Here is a 16,915-nt window from a genome sequence, read left to right as displayed (position 1 = left end):
ACTGATTTTCCAGAGCAAGAAGCAACGGATGGAAACCAATCCAGGAGAGAAGCAACCTGGAACGAAGGAGGAATTTCCTGACAGTGAGAACAATTACCCGGTGGAACTGCTTGCCACCAGAAGTTGTGGGGGCTCCATCCCTGGAGGCTTTTCAGAAGCGATAGAGTCTCCTGCATATTATAGGGGTGAATTCATTAGTAAACAAGTGACTTGATTAGGGGAAAAATGAACAAACCAAAGAGGCAGAGCAGTGATGGGGTCCAAGGCCCGTGATTCCAGAGGCAGGAAGCGGCTGTCCGAGGACAGATCCCACTGACCTGTAAGTGGCCGTGAGTTCCACATCCCAAGGAGAAAGTTCTTTTCGAAGGCTGAAGTTTTTTTTCAGTTCGCTCTGGCAAATGATCCTGAGATCGAACACCGTGAGGACGGGAGAAAAATGTCCCCCTTTTTGCACGTTTTAAAATTTGCATTTATTGCACCTCTCCTTGGCCGCGAGGTTAAAAAGCCCCCAACGTTTAACCTTTCCCTCCACTGGAACCTTTTCTCTAATCTTCCTAAATTAGAATTGTGAGCCCGCTTTTTGCAATCTCCCCCCCACCCTATTATGTGGTTATGGATGCAACCCAGAAAATTTGATCCCTCTTTACGGTATCGGAAGCGGATTTAGAGGAATACCAAGTCCATTGGGCACAAAGGGAGCTGGGAATCAGTAAACATGCCCAAAATTGCTTTGCTTAATCCGTGGAAAGGAGGGGAACCCATATATCCTTCCATGCTGCTAACTCTAGCCCTCCCCCCGCCCACACAAAAAAAAACCCCATGCAGGAGCAACCTAAAACCACCCATGGTCTTGCGGGAAGGCCCTTCGGACTGAAACAGCTTGTTTCTCGTAGTCGGGTTGATGCGTTGATTTGTGGAGAAACAGACCGCAAAACATTTCCAAAAGAGAAGCTTTCAGCCTGAAGTCCCTGGTCTCCTTTTACAGAAGCGGCCTCATCCTGCTTGCCTTCCCCCTGGTGTAGAACAGGGGTGGGAAATTATGACAATTTCATGACCTGTGGACTTCAACTCCCAGAATTCCTGAGCCAGCATGACCACAAGTCCTAAAGTTATCATCATTGTGTCAGGATTCCGGCAGTTACCCCCAGTTAAATCCTGAGTCTCGAGCCAAACTTCCAAAACTTCAGAAGGATTTATTGGGAGTTAAACTGTCTGGCACTGCCTGAGTGGAGCCGACTCTGAGGCACATCATTCATTGTCACCCTTGACCCTGGTTTCTCCCCACCCCACCCCCTGGGTGTATCATGATTCATATTCTCCAATGGGACACCTCCGTAGCCCAGAGTCATCCATCATTGATGCACTCCAGTTAGAATTTTGCACGGCAGAAACTTCGGTCACCTAGTTACTATCTTTGAAAACAGTTATGGAATGCACTTTCAATTTACAAGCTGCCGCACTGCTCTTTCAAAAACCCCTCCCCCCTCCCTTTCTGTTGGCAACTGTAAAAAGACCATAGAAATATTTTATGAGTTGACACGTTGCTCACCCCAGTATGGAGGGTGAGTTAGTAGTTAAGGCACCAGACTCAAAACTGAGAGGCTCTGAATTCTGATCCTGCCTTAGAGTCTTGGGCTCTTCCTGTTTCTGAGCCCCAGTGGCATCCTAAATTGGGTGCAAATGGAGTTGAGAAACATCCGTGTTGGTTTCTGAGACTAGAGGGGGCTTTCTTTTTCTGTGGTTACTTCCAATCTGCCCCCAGACCCATGATGCAAAGCACCTTGAAGTTGGGGATTGCCCGCCAATACTTTTGGCTATTTTTCCCCAGGCGCTGCCATGCAGGAGAAATTGCTGCTTCTCCGCCCGCTTCCTTTCATTATCTTCTCGACTTGCTCTGAAGGGTCAAGATAAAAGTCCAGAAAGATCCAGAAAGGGGTCTTGGCCAGAATCTATCCCCTCTACCCCCAATCCCCTTTTTTACTGAGGCCCCCATCCTCCCTCTACGGAAGCCTGCCTGGCTCACAAGAGGCTTTCAGGAAGAGACTGGACTGCCATTTGTTAGAAACGGTGTAGGGTCTTCTGCTTGGGCAGGGTGGGGTTGGACTAGATGACCTACAAGGTCCCTTCCAACCCTGTTAATCCAAATCTAAATCCCAAACATGGATAGGTATGCCTTGGCCCACAGAAGGATGCTCCACTGTCCACACCTGTTGCTAGGTGAGCCTGGCTGCAAAATTCTGGACACACACTAATCCTTAGAGGCAGGAGAGTTGGGGAACTGGCAGGTTCTTGGAGAGAGAGGGGGGTGGTGGTTTCTAGGTTTGGGGTTCTGGAGGGTGGGGCATTCTGGGACCTGACCTCTATGCCATCTTAAAGGAGAAACACCCATCTAAAGTGTGCATTTACCAAAAGGTTTGATAAGGAATTAAGGAGGCTGCATCAATTCACACCAACCTGAGGCTTGTCTGCAGCGTGTGTGATGACCCAGGGCGTGACACAAAAATAACCAAGTCACAAAAATAGAAGAAGGTCCCTTTAATGCCTCCAACTTGGCCCCAATGTCCAATTATTCTCTGCTGGGTATCAAACTCTTAAAGAAAACAGTTTACGGAGGGAGCAAATGCAGTCCGCACTCAAAGTAAAGTTAATTCGAAATAAAAAAAAACCAACACACCACACTGAAGAAATTACTATGGTAGGCAAGGATGATTAATTGCAGACTTCTATCAGATAACGCACAGGAAGCCAAAACACCGATAAGCTCCAACAAGAATGCACGCTTTGCTTCCAGCAACCTTGCCATGCGCAGTTTGTCCTTTTAACCAATCCTCCCAGCTGCAGCCCATGAAGGGGATCAAGGCCCTTTCCTCCCCCATAGACCACGCCACTCACGTTTCTCCCTTATCCGCTCCTCCCTGCGTGCCCTAGGATGAAGAGGGGATGGATGGGCCTGGGTCTCCCTCTGAATGCCCATCCGGCCTGTGCCCTTCCCCAGTTTCCTCCACAACCACCGGAGCCCCACTCCCACTCCCTGTCAGCTGTTCCATCTCTCCCTAGGAGTCAGACTCCAACTGCGGCATGACAGCGTGTTTGAAGGATGTCTGTGTGTGTCTGTATGTGTGTGTGTGTGAGTGTATACACCGCAGGGGATGAAAGGTGCTGTGAAATTGTTGGCTGGGAATTCTCTGTCTGGGGGCCGCGTTCCCTAATTGGGGGAGGGTGGGGTGGGGGGTCAGTGGGAGGGTGGACAATCCAGCCGTTCTCCGATAGCCCCAGGAAGCCACTGCTCCTGACCCTCACCATCCTGCCCACAGGTAAAGGGCCGGAAACTCTGTTTGCTGGCCACAAACTCAATGACAACGAGTGGCACACCGTCCGGGTGGTCCGGCGTGGGAAGAACCTGCAGCTGTCCGTGGACAATGTCACCGTGGAAGGTAAGCCAGAGTGGAACAGATGCTTGTGGTACAAAGCTTGTGGGTTTGCACCACCCCTTAGACCAAGGGGCTCCACCCTTGGCCACTTTAAGATGTGTGGACTTCAACTCCCAGAATTCCTCAGCCTGCTTTGCTTCGTTTCGCTTCAGTTTGCTTCGCTTTGCTGGCTGAGGAATTCTGGGAGTTGAAGTCCACACGTCTTAAAGTGGCCAAGATTGGAGACCCCTGCCTTAGACTACAGAAAGGTGGGGGTTTGGCTGAATTTAGCTCAATAATGCAGCTCTCTGGACTCCTTCCAGGGATTCTGCTCTTCTGGGCTGGTTTGTCCACTGTCCTGACCACAAGTAGTCCTGGACTTACGGCCACAATTGGGAGAAACCCCCATTTCTGCTGCTAAGCAAGGCAGTCGTGCCCGATTTGATGACTGCTTTTGCCACAGTTGTTAAGCGAATCACGGCAAGGCTTCAGTGAATCTGACCTTTCCTGTTGCCTTTGCTGGTTGGGACCCTATGGGAAGGGCACAGGTGGGGATCATCTGATCTCAGGACGCTGCGACTGTCGTAAGCATGAGTCAGCTGCCAAGCGTCTGCATTTTGTCCCCGGGGACGCTACAATGGGTTGTCGGTGTGAAAAACGGCCCTAAAGTCACTTTTTTCAGTGCTGCTTTAACTTTGGACGGTCACTAAATGAATGGTTGTAAGTTGAGGACTCCTCGAGTAATGACAGTTTGTTTAGTGACTGTTCGAAGTTACAACAGCACTGAACAAAAGTCACTTGTTTCACACTTATGACTGTTGCAGCGTTCCCATGGTCCCCTGATCAAACTTCCAATGCTTGGCAACTGACTCATACTTACGACAGCTGCAGCATCCCGGGGAGATCATGCGATCCCCTTTTGCGACCTTCCGACAAGCAAAGTCAAATGGGGAAGCCAGATTCACTTAACAACCGTGTCACTAACAATAATGGCAGTGATTCACTTAACAACAGTGGCAGGGAAATTTGTAAAATGGGGCAAAATTCACTTAACATTTGTCTCACTTAACAACTGAAATTTGGGGCTTAATTATGACCGTAAGTCGAGGAGGATTACCTGTGTTTCCCCTGTGTTAAGGCCATCCTCCTGTGCATCAGGTGAGCTGAGCTCACAAATGCTTCAGCGTGTGATAAAAAGCGCAGCTGGAAAAGGGGCTGCCTGATTTGGGGGCACTAAGTAAACTAAAATTCTGCTCTTACCTGGGTTCACCTGGGAGTGGAAAATGCCGGCGCTGCCATTCTTCCTTTCTGCCACCAGAGGGCAGCAAACAACCTCAGAAAAGGGTCCCTTTTCTTTCCTGAGCCAGAATCTTAAGCAGTCCCCCACTTTGGCCACTAGGGGGAGATTCAGAACAAGCCAGCCAGGCGTGGAAACCAAACAGCTGGGATTCTGGGCCAGCTGCCATTCTGCAAAACCTGGTTGGCTCTGTTGTGGCCTTGCACACTGTACATACCCCCCCCACCCCATTTGTGGCTATGTACGGGTGTAATTGTGGACATATCCTGCACGAGAGACAAATTCCTTTGTGCCTGTCCGCACCTGGCCAGTTTAATTCTATATTCAGTTTAATTCCGTTCAGTCCATTAGGCCCATATATGAATTATCGGATTGTGCAGAATTGGAAAACAGATTTAATTCAGTCACTGACTTATGCATAGAAATGCAGCCCCTCAAGAATTAGACCAGGATTAATAGCAGTGATGATGATTGATAGCATTGCAGTCTGGATTCAAAGGGATGGACAGGCTAAGTTGAAAATAGAAGTGTAGCTCAAGTGGACAAGTGGACAGCCATCTGTGTGAAATGGTCTAGGGCAGGGGTCGCCAACCTTTTGGACCTCAGGGACCACCAAACTCATCATTTTAAATCCCACGGACCAGAGACCCTGGGAAAATCCCCCCAAAAGTCTGCAGGAAAATTCCCCTATTTCGATCATTTTTTATTTGGGATCGCAGGATACCATCTCCAGCTCCGTTCTCAGGGAGAGAGAGAGAGACTTTTGGCTTCACGCAAGGAAAGCAGCAGAAGCTGCGGAAGTCTTTCTTTCTCTCCCCCAAACTCCGCCAGAAATGAGTCTTTGCCTGCGCAGCCTCTTGGAGCAGGAGGCCCTGCAGGGTCCCAAAGACTCATTTCTGGCGGAGTTTGGGGGAGAGAAAAAAAGACTTTTGCTGCTTTCCTTGTCTGCAGCCAAAAGCAGAAGAAGAAAGAAGCAGAAAGAAGCAGCCCGGTGGCCAGGCCAGGCACGTGAGGCAAGTGGGGCAAGTCCCCCCCCTCCGCCCTCTCCCCCCTCCCCTCACTACCTCGTGTTGTTCCCAATGGAAGCAGCACAAGCCTTGTGTTCCCCCACAGCCTGGATTAATTGCTTTGGGGGGACATTTCCCTGCGGACCACCAAAATTTTCTCGTGGACCACCAGTGGTCCCCAGCCGAATGGTTGGCAACCCTTGGTCTGGGGTCTCCTGCTTGAGCAGGGGACTGGACTAGAAGACCTCTGAGGTCCCTGCCAGCTCTATCCCGATGGATTGATTGGTGGTGAGGGGGCTTGGCCAGGCTCCTCCCGCTTTCTCCTCTGTTCCGGATCTTCCTGGGCGCGACCTCTCCCTTCCGAGGCCTTGGTAGGCTAATATTTTGCCCTCCCGCCCTTTGCTTCGCCCAAGCAGGGCAGATGGCGGGCGCCCACACCCGCCTGGAGTTCCACAACATTGAGACGGGCATCATGACGGAGCGGCGGTTCATCTCCATGGTGCCCTCCAACTTCATCGGCCACCTGAGCAGCCTGGTCTTCAACGGGATGCCCTACATGGACCTCTGCAAGAACGGCGACATCAGCTACTGCGAGCTCAACGCCCGCTTCGGCCTGCGCAGCATCATCGCCGACCCGGTCACCTTCAAAAGCAAAGCCAGCTACCTGGCACTGGCCACGCTGCAGGCCTACGCCTCCATGCACCTCTTCTTCCAGTTCAAGACCACGGCCACCGACGGGCTCATCCTCTTCAACAGCGGCAACGGCAACGACTTCATCGTGGTGGAGCTGGTCAAAGGGTGAGGCTCCCCGGCCGGATGGACGGCATCGGCTGGCATCGGCCGTCAGTCTCCGCTGGGGCCCGGCTAGGCTAGACGGCCTTGCTGCCAGCCGAGGCACATGGCCGCGGCAGTGTCAGTGGTCGGTCTGCGTCCTCTGCCGTGTCGCGGGGGTTAATCTGCACACACACACACACACACACACACACACACACACACCCTACAACAGCCATTTGCCCTCTGGGAGAAGATTCTGTTCCATCCTCTCTGCCCCCATATTGGAGTCCCCCGAAATCTCTTGGTCCATGACAAATTCTGTTTTAAAGAAACATCTTCCTCCTCCCTCCCTCCCTCCCTTCCCTCCCTCCCTCTTTCTCCTTCCTTTTTTCCCCTTCCTTCCTACCCTTCCTCTTTCTCCTTGCTTTTTCCTTCTTTCCCTCCCTCCCTCCCTCTTTCTCAGTCCTTCTTTCCACCCACCCACCCTCCCTCCCTCTCCCCGCCACTCTTTTAGGAATCCCAACCGCCGCCTGGGCTCTCCAGGCCCCTCAGTCCCCAGCCCAGCACCGGGGTCTTTATGGAGGCCCAGGCATCCTGGTTTAATCATCTCCTCCTCCTCCTCCTCCTCCTCCTCCTCCTCCTCCTCCTCCTCCTCTTCCTCCTCCTGCCTTTTGGAGTTAAATGGCTGCTAAGGGATTCTCTCGGCGCTCTTGGAGGATGCCTTTCACTCTGCTGGGCTGGCCTTTTCATTCTCCTGTCTGGGGAATTGCAAGTTCCTGCCTTGCTAAGATTAGGCCCTTGGAGGCCAAAATGATTCTTAAAGATGGAAATATTTGTATTCGGTGAAGAATTGGAATGAAACTCTCCGCCTTGGTCAGCTGCTTTTCTCTGGAGGGTGTGGCGTGGCTGGCTGACGCGAGCCACCTGCCCGTGTTCTCGTTTGGGCTGAAAGGTAGAATCAATTGCATTGAATTGAATCTCTTTTATTTTTATTTTTTTTCCTGATTCCTCCTGGTCACCCGGTAGGTACATCCACTATGTTTTCGACCTGGGCAACGGGCCATCGCTGATGAAGGGGAATTCAGACAAGCCAGTGAACGACAACCAGTGGCACAACGTCATTGTGTCCCGCGACACGAACAACGTCCACACGCTGAAGATCGACTCGCGTACCGTCACACAGCACTCCAATGGGGCCCGCAACCTGGACCTCAAAGGTGAGCCACAAAATGTCCACAACATGGGATCCCTCAAGGTACTGGAAGGGCAACTCCTAGCCCTGCAGTCAGAACTACAGAACCCATAACCAGAGGATACAGAGCGCCAACCTCTGGGAGCAATTCAAATAATCAAAGCGGAAGTTCCTTGTGAAGACACCAGAGGGCGACATTTAGGCCCTCAAGAAAAAACTAGCTGGCTAAAATCAGTGCTAGCTCTGAAATACAGTAAAAAGCTTAGGAAGGAATGTATTCCCGGCAGTCCTCCATTTACGACCACAATTGAGCCCCAAATTTATGTTGTTCAGCGAGACAATTGTTAAGTGAGCTTTCCCCCACCGCACGACCTTTCTTGCCACCGTTGTTAAGTGAATCACTGCAGTTGTTAAGGTTGTTAAGCGAACCTGTCTTCCCCATTGATTTTACTTATCAAAAGGTCGCAAAAGGTGTTCACGTGATGGGGACCGTCATAACTATGAACCAGTGGGTCAAGCATCTGAATATCGATCAGGTGACCATGGGGATGCTGCATGTAATAGTCGTAAGTGTGCAAAATGGCCACTAGTCACTCTTTTCAGTGTCGCTGTAAGTTTGAATGGTCACTAAATGAACTGTTGTAAATTGAGGACTACCTGTACGCTACCAAAAACATGGTGGAGCAAGAACCTATTTAACCATCTAGTTTTCCTTATGATATGTTTTATTTCTGGAAAACACCACCTTGTTTGGTGACTTGGCTCATGGCCGGCAGTCACCAAAACAGCTGCTTCTAATGCAGTGATTTAGCCAGATGTTTGATGCCGCTCACAGCATCTGTCCTGGCAGGCCCAATCCTGCCTTGCACAAAAAAAGTCTGTTTCTTTTTCTCTCCCCCCACCAGTTCTCAAGTCAATCTGAAGGAAGCAAAATTGTGTATTGAGCCTGAAAGGAATAACAAGTGATACTTCGTAGAGCTCCATTCTGTGCAATGCGTTTATTTCTGGCTCAGGGAAGGGTTGGAAATTAGCCTTAATAAATTGGCAGAGGACTCAAATCCAGGGGATAGCAAACAGCCTGAGGGACACTATCAGAATTCAGGGAGATCTTAAGAAATTAAAAGAATGGTGGAAACATTTGAGATAACAAAATAACAGAGTTGGAAAGGACCTAGTCCAACCCGCTGCTCTAACAGGAGACAAAATGGCTGTCCAGTCTCTTTTTAAAAGCCTCCAGTGATGGAGCAACTACAACTTCTAGTGGCCAGCTGTTCCACTGGTTAATTGTTCTCACTCTCAGGACGTTTCTCCTTAATTCCAGGCTGCTTCTCTCCTTGATGAGTTTCCATCCAGTGTTTCTTGTCCTGGTGCTTTGGAAAATAAATTGAACCCCCCCCTTCTTTCTGGAAGCCCCTCAAATACTGGATTAATATTAATCTCATTAATACCTTTTTATTATTATTCTATTCCTTTTCTGTAATTTTCATAACACATTTACCCCCAAGTGGAATAATTAATTGGATTGTATGTCTGTGTGAGAAATATGAACAATTTAAAAAGCTGAACAAGAATTGGAAAGGACGGCAAATCCGGTCTAAAGGTTTTTAATCAGGAGTTCAGGACCTCTGGAAATCCATGGCTAGATTTTAGGGAGTCAGTGGCCTTGGATTGGAAAAACATTACAACATTACTTTTTACTGACATCTAATGAGATTTAACTTTTCATTCAATAATCTGCGTAGGCAGCAAAATCATTTATGGCCCCTTGACTCTCTAAATGTTTGCTCACTTCAATAAAATTTGCAATCCAGAATTACTACACTCTTAAAAAAAGGATATTGTTATTGATTTAATGGGGTAATTAAGAAGCACGGATATTACTAGATTATATATTTGTTCGTTGTTAATATTTTGATGACCTTATTTGAAAATAAATAGCTTCCTGTCTATTGATGGATGGATGGATTGATCCAACTTGTATGCTTGCCTGCCTATCCGAAGAATTTTTTTTATCTGATGCATTTAAATACATTTTGCTGAGAAGGAAAGGCGTCTGTGGGTTTCTTCCTAGCACACAAAACCTAAGAACTTCTAATTGAGTCCAACCCCTGCTAGGGGTGACATGATAATATGCTTTCAATGTCTGAGGGGCTGCCTCAAAGGAGAAGAGGTCAGCCTCCTCGCCAAAGCCCCAGAGGGCAGGACAGGATGCAATGGGGGTGGGGTGGGGGGGGGGAAACTCATCGAGGAGAGAAGCAACCTGGAATTAAGGAGAAACTGCCTAACAGTGAGGACAATCAACCGGTGGAACAGCTGGCCACCAGAGGTTGTGGGATGCTTCATCTAAGAAGAGGCTGGACAGCCACTTGTCTGGAATGGCATAGTGTCTCCTGCTTGAGCAAGGGGTTGGACTGGATGACCTCCAAGGTCCCTTCCAACTGTATTCTGATTGAAACTAACCAAGGAGAGAAGTGACCTAGAACCAAGGAGAAATTTCCTAACAGTGAGAACAATTAACCAGTGGAACAGCTGGCCACCAGAGGTTGTGAATGCTCCAACACTGGAGGTTTCCAAGAAGAGACTGGACAGTCATTTGTACGACATGGTATAGGGTCTCCTGCTTGGACTAGATGACCTCCGAGGTCCCTTCCTTCCAACTCTGTTATTCCGACAATTACGTTCCCTCTGTGCCCTCCCTTAGAAACCAGCTTGACAACACTGATTAGACTAGAGAACATGGGTAGAATTTCTCAATCAGTCTTAAAAGGTTTGGCTTTGGGCTGTCTCTTTCTCCCGTGGGCTCCCCTAAAAACGCATAATATGGGGTCCGCTTTATTTTTCATTACTCTGCAAAAGAGGCGTGGGAGACTCCTGCCCGAAAGATGCTTGCTTTAGGGGCGTCCTGCCTAACCTCCATCCTTATGTGGGATTTCATAACACAGGCGTTTAAAACGCCAGCCCAGTGGCCAGCGAGAGACGTCTTCTCACACAGGCTTTAAATTAAACAAAACAAAGCAAAACAGAGTATCCAGAGGTGTCTTTTTTTAAAATAAAACCAAAACATTAATTGCTTCTTCACTGCCAAAGGGAAGCCCTATAATGGAGAGACCGGCATTTGTGGTTAAGGTCTCTCAGCTGCTTCCGTTTGGAGTAATCCGTCACAGAGATGCTGAACTTGCCAGCAAATTATTTGGAACGATGAGCGACGAGCGCATTTGGTGCACAGCTTTAACCGAGTGGAATATCAGCATACAGGCAAACGCTTTGCTTGGAGCGAGGAGGGGGTTTCATGCTCCGGGGTTTAAATTAGCTTTTAAGTGTGACAGTTTGGATACGGTGGTTTTGTTTTGTTTTGGTTTTGTTTTTGTTTTTTTAAACTAATTCAATAAGCCAAACGAAAGGAACCCAGAGCATAACAGAGAGAGCTGTAGACATCATAATTAATCTAATGTGGGCTGTGACCTTTAACAAAACTGCTCCGAGCTTCTCTCAGACCTTAAGGAAGGAAGAAATAATTTTTTAAAAAAAGTACTTTGGGTCTAAGCAAAAAGCTGCATTTTGAGCCATGGGGAGGTGACATCTGGATTTGTGGGGCGATTTTCCCCTGGGGGTGTGGGGAGGCCTACCAGGGTTGAGATAGAAGCTGTTGTGTGTTGGAAGTGGCTAACTTTACAATGGCATCCAACTGGGGTTTGTCTGATACTGGTAATCCTCGACTTACAACCATGGATAGATAGATAGATAGATAGATAGATAGATAGTAGGTAGGTAGGTAGGTAGGTAGGTAGGTAGGTAGGTAGGTAGATAGATAGATACATAGATAGATACATAGATAGATAGATAGATAATACATAGAAGATAGATATGATAGGTGTCTAGAGAGAGACAGAGAAGATAGATAGATAGATAGATAGATAGATAGATAGATAGATAGATAGATAGATAGATAGATAGATAGAATTCTTTTATTGGCCAAGTGTGATTGGACACACAAGGAATTTGTCTTGGTGCAAATGCTCTCAGTGTACATAGAAGAAAAGATACATTTGTTAAGAGTCAAGAATCATCAGGTACAAGACTTAATAGTCATAGTGTACAATAAGCAATCGAATCATACAAGGAAACAGTCAATAAAAATCGTTAGGATGCAAGCGACAAAGTCACAGTCATACAGTCATAAGTGGGTGGGTGGATGGATAGATAGGAGATAGATAGATAGATAGATAGATAGATAGATAGATAGATAGATAGATAGATATAGCTTAATAGAGAGAGAGAGAGAGGACAGAGAGAGAGAGAGAGAGAGATACATAGGTAGACAGACAAACACACAGTGACAGACAGATAAATGATAGGTAATAGATAAGAGAGATATAGAGATCTAGATAGATGACAGCACACAGAAGATAGAGGACAAATAGGTAGTATAGATAATTGATCAAAGGTCTGCGTCGTCCGAGTCCCAATGTCTCTTCCGCCGAGTGCCTTTTCCTCCTCCAGGACTCCCTTCCGGGTCGAAGGGGAGCCTCAGCCTTGGCACACACCGCCCCCCAGAAGGGCGCCAGGGCTGCTAACGCGCCTCTCTTGGGCCTTGCAGGGGAGCTGTACATCGGAGGCTTGAGCAAGAACATGTTCAACAACCTGCCCAAACTGGTCGCTTCTCGGGACGGTTTCCAGGGCTGCCTGGCCTCCATGGACCTCAACGGCCGACTCCCAGACCTCATCGCCGACGCCCTGCACCGGATCGGGCACGTCGAGAGGGGCTGTGACGGTGAGAGGGCCAAAGGGCACCGGGCCCGGGGCTGGGGGGAGGAGGGAAGGCTCAGTCGCAGTTTGTTTGCTTTGGCTGGGTTCACACCCAGAGGTCAAGATAAAGGCAGAGGGAGAAAGGGAAGAGAAGGGGAGGCAGGAATCTGGGGCAGGAGCGGGGGTACCCAGCGCCCATTCTCCAGCCCCCCCTTCAGAAATGGACACTGGCCTCTTTGATCTTTTCAACCCCAAAGAACCTGTTCAGGCGATGAAGCATTGCTGTGGGACCCCTTCCCTTCTCTCACCGCACCCAACCCCCCAGGAGGGACACCTGTTCCAGATAGCCATTTGTGGCCGGGCAGGTTGCCTTTCATAAGGGAACAGAGCAGCCTCTTCCTTCCTTCCTTCCTTCCTTCCTTCCTTCCTTCCTTCCTTCCTTCCTTCTTCCCTCCCTCCCTCCCTCCATTTCCTTTCTTGCTTCTCATCCTCTATTTCCTCCCTCCCTCTCTGCTTCCCTCCCTCTTCCCATCCTTCCTGTCTTTCCTCTTTCCCTTTCTCCTTCCTCCCTCCTTCCTCTCCTCCTTCCTGTCTTGCTCCCTCCCTTTCCTCTTTCCCATCCTTCTTTTCCTTCCTCCCTCCCTCCACCCACCCATCCATTCTGTGAATTTAGCTGTGAGGTAAAGTCAGCCAATGACCAGCTCTCTGGGTGCTGCACCTTCTGTGAATCAGGCCTCTGTGCCTTTTGTGAACCGACCTCTAATTCGGGTGGAGGCTTGAAATGAGGCTCTGTCCTCCCTTTCGGGCGTTCCCCTCGGCTTAGACAACATGGGAGAGAGCTGGCCCGCCTGCCACCTGTCTGGAGGTGAACCCCACCTGATTTGAATTAACAACTTCAGGCTCTATTGTAGCCTTCCTGCCATCCCAGCCAATTAGTTCAATCAGGAAGCTATGATTAAGCAAAGAAGAGCCGGCTTGAGTGCTGTGTTAGGTAAACACCTGTCCACGTCTCAGAGGCAGGTGAGGACATTAAGGTTGCTTTATCCCGACATGACGTGAACGCAGTGATGGAGTTTGCATAACGCCAGGCTTCATCCGATCAAGCAAAAACTGAATGGCTTCATTCCCCCAAACGTGCCTTGGCTGTGTTAACTTAGGTTTCTTTTTGTGTGAGAATGCAGCCCACCAACTGAAGGTCCAGCGCTATTCAAGGTCAGAAGGTCCAGTGCTATTCAAGGTCATGCGCCAATCCAGAGGACTGAACCCAGACAGGAATTTAATTTTGGTCACCTGGCTTTAGAGCCATTGCTTCTCACCCTTGGCCTCTTAAAGAGGTGTGGACTTGAATTCTCCCAGAATTCCCCAGCCACATCCCTTAAAGCACGCTGGCTGGGGAAATTTGGGACTAGAAGTCCACCCATCATGAAGCAGGCTGACTGGGGGATTCTGGGAGCTGAAGCCCACCATCTTACAGGATGCCGGCTGGGGAATTCTGGGACTTGAAGTCCATAACCTCTTAAGCCATGCTGGCTGGGGAATTCCGGAAGCTGAAGCTTGCCCATCTTACAGGATGCCGGTTGGGGAATTCTGGGAGTCGAAGGCCACGCCTTGTCAAGTGGCCAAGCTTGAGAACTCTGCTTTAGTGTTTCATGTTGTATGAACACACTTGCCTTTGCCCCCTCCCAATACAGCTCAGTGGGCCCCAGATTTTCCAGAGCAAGTTTACCCTCTAATTCTCGGGGAAGTTTGCAGTGCCCTTCCTGGCTGCCACTCTGCCCTTACAGTAGTGCCCTGGCTTGGAACCGTCCGTTGACTCTGCTTCCTCCCCACTCCCCCCGCTCCCCAGGCCCCAGCACCACGTGTACGGAGGACTCCTGCGCCAACCAGGGCGTCTGCCTTCAGCAATGGGACGGCTACACCTGTGACTGTACCATGACCTCGTACGGCGGCCCGGTGTGCAATGACCGTGAGTAGCCGGAGAGTTGGGAGGGAGGGTGTGTGTGTGTATGTCGTGGGGGAGCAGCCACAGGAACACAGTCCTGCCAAGAGGCCTCGGGGTGGGTGGGAAATAACTCTCCCCCCAGGGGTGGGATTCTATCAGTCCGCACCTATTCGCTAGAACCGGTTGTTAACATTCTAAGCGGTTTGGAGAACCGGTTGTTAGAAGAAATTACTGGGCTAATCCTGTAAGGAAGGCAGGAAGGAAACATTCTGGGGTTGCTTACAGAAACTGCCTCCCCGTTAACCCTTATTACATTCTTGGCGGGACTAGACTTCCTGTCTCTGGAACTTCTCTGGAGTTATTTTCCCCTCCTTTGCTGGCACTGTGTGGAGAGACCATTCAAAGTCACAATGGCACAGAAAAAAGTGGCTTATGACCTTTTTTCACACTTACGACTGTTGCAGCATCCCCACAGTCACGAGAGGCCAGGCGAGGAGATGTGTGCCTCGATGTGAGTGATGTTGAGTTGGCCACGCCCAGCCAATAACATGACCCCCAAGCCATGTCCACCCAGTCACATGACCACCAAGGCACGCCCACCACCTAAGCCACGCCCACAGAACCTGTTGTTAAAAAGTTTGAAGCCCACCCCTGCCCCTCCCCCTTTGGAAGACCAGGGGGCCTTTCTGCTCAGCCTTAATCGGAGCCCGTCAAGTCCAGGGACAATTCCAAACCTGATCCCTGCAGTGGATCCTTGTTAAAAGGTGGCTTGCAGGCTCAAATTCTACAAAGGCAGGTTCTCAGGGGCGGCTCTTTGATCTGACTTGTTCTGCCTGCCGAGATTGCAGATCTCCTGGGGGAGGGGAGGGGAGGGGAGAAGAGATACGTGGGTTAGGGACCCCCCCCCCCCATCTCCCTCCCCTGCTTCCACTCCAAAAGACACGGGGCCGAAGAAGAAGAGGAAGCTGCCCATTCATGCCACAAACCACCCCTGGGTACACTTGAGGGCCGAGCCCTTGAAGAGCCCAGCTGGGAACTGGGCAGCCTCCATGGAGTTCCACCCACCCAATTTCCCCTCCCTTCTTACGCTCGCCCTTCCCCTCAGGGGGAGGCGGCCCGCTGGGAGTCTCGGGAGTGGCGCTGCTGCGCGGTGCCTGAAGACCAGCAGGTTTGTCAAAGCGGGGAGGCTGAGGTTCGTGTGGTAACCGTAGGAGAAGAAAAGAAAAGAAAAGAAAAGGAAGGTGGGATAAAAAAACATCAGAAGGCAGAAATGCCAAGGAGGAGATTGTGGAGGTAGGCTGGGCTTTTTACTCAACCTCACGGCAACTTGAAGAAATGTGGACTGCAACTCCCAGAATCCCGGTTGGCTGGGGAATTGTGGGAAGTCCTCCCATCTTAAAGTATGCTGGCTGGCAGATGGAAGTCCTCCCATCTTGAAACCTGCTGGCAGGGGAATTCTGGGAGTGGAAGTCCTCCCATCTTGAAACCTGCTGGCAGGGAATTCTGGGAGTGGAAGTCCACCCATCTTGAAACCTGCTGGCAGGGAATTCTGGGAGTTGAAGTCCACCTCTTAAAGCAGACCAGCTGGGAATTCTGGGAGTGGAAGTCCTCCCATCTTGAAACCTGCTGGCAGGGGAATTCTGGGAGTTGAAGTCCACCCATCTTAAAGCAGACCAGCTGGGGAATTCTGGGAGTGGAAGTCCACCCATCTTGAAACCTGCTGGCAGGGGAATTCTGGGAGTGGAAGTCCACCCATCTTAAAGCAGACCAGCTGGGGAATTCTGGGAGTGGAAGTCCACCCATCTTGAAACCTGCTGGCAGGGGAATTCTGGGAGTGGAAGTCCACCCATCTTAAAGCAGACCAGCTGGGGAATTCTGGGAGTGGAAGTCCTCCCATCTTGAAACCTGCTGGCAGGAATTCTGGGAGTTGAAGTCCACCCATCTTAAAGCAGACCAGCTGGGGAATTCTGGGAGTGGAAGTCCACCCATCTTGAAACCTGCTGGCAGGGGAATTCTGGGAGTGGAAGTCCACCCATCTTAAAGCAGACCAGCTGGGGAATTCTGGGAGTGGAAGTCCTCCCATCTTGAAACCTGCTGGCAGGGGAATTCTGGGAGTTGAAGTCCACCCATCTTAAAGCAGACCAGCTGGGGAATTCTGGGAGTGGAAGTCCACCCATCTTGAAACCTGCTGGCAGGGGAATTCTGGGAGTGGAAGTCCACCCATCTTAAAGCAGACCAGCTGGGGAATTCTGGGAGTGGAAGTCCTCCCATCTTGAAACCTGCTGGCAGGGGAATTCTGGGAGTGGAAGTCCTCCCATCTTAAAGTTGCCAAGGTTGAGAAATACTGGGTAGACAATGGTGAGACGGACAAGATCTCTGCCGTCTCGGCCACCCAACCTGGCTTTGCATTCTGGATGTGTTTGCATCATTTCCCTCCTCACTCACCTTCCTAACAAACAATAACAATTTAAAATGTTTATACATTTGCCCCAACACGTCTTTTAAGCATCCTTCCTTCGGAGTGTTATTTATTTACTTGTTTGCTTA

General features: G+C 49.9%; 1 protein-coding gene across 25 annotated transcripts in view; it reads left to right on the top strand.

Moving 5' to 3' along the window:
• The window catches only part of NRXN2 (neurexin 2), a 336,628-nt gene that overhangs the window by 142,215 nt on the left and 177,498 nt on the right, over window positions 1–16,915 (top strand). For 15 of the 25 annotated variants that reach the window (XM_087913745.1, XM_087913733.1, XM_087913746.1 and 12 more), the window contains 5 exons: window positions 3,315–3,434; window positions 6,128–6,512; window positions 7,515–7,705; window positions 12,278–12,451; window positions 14,273–14,392. In XM_087913745.1, the coding sequence (XP_087769871.1) occupies window positions 3,315–3,434; window positions 6,128–6,512; window positions 7,515–7,705; window positions 12,278–12,451; window positions 14,273–14,392 (990 nt within the window). The remainder of the gene's footprint in view (window positions 1–3,314; window positions 3,435–6,127; window positions 6,513–7,514; window positions 7,706–12,277; window positions 12,452–14,272; window positions 14,393–16,915) is intronic. The other 10 variants (XM_087913726.1, XM_087913734.1, XM_087913738.1 and 7 more) reach the window with 1 other exon arrangement.

This window comes from Pseudonaja textilis, chromosome 16, assembly GCF_049901715.1.
Source record: "Pseudonaja textilis isolate UNSWEBS1 chromosome 16, rPseTex1.2, whole genome shotgun sequence".
NCBI classification, from domain to species: Eukaryota; Metazoa; Chordata; class Lepidosauria; order Squamata; family Elapidae; genus Pseudonaja; species Pseudonaja textilis.
The sequence above is the reverse complement of the archived record's forward strand: the minus strand, read 5'-3'. Positions and strand labels throughout refer to the sequence as shown.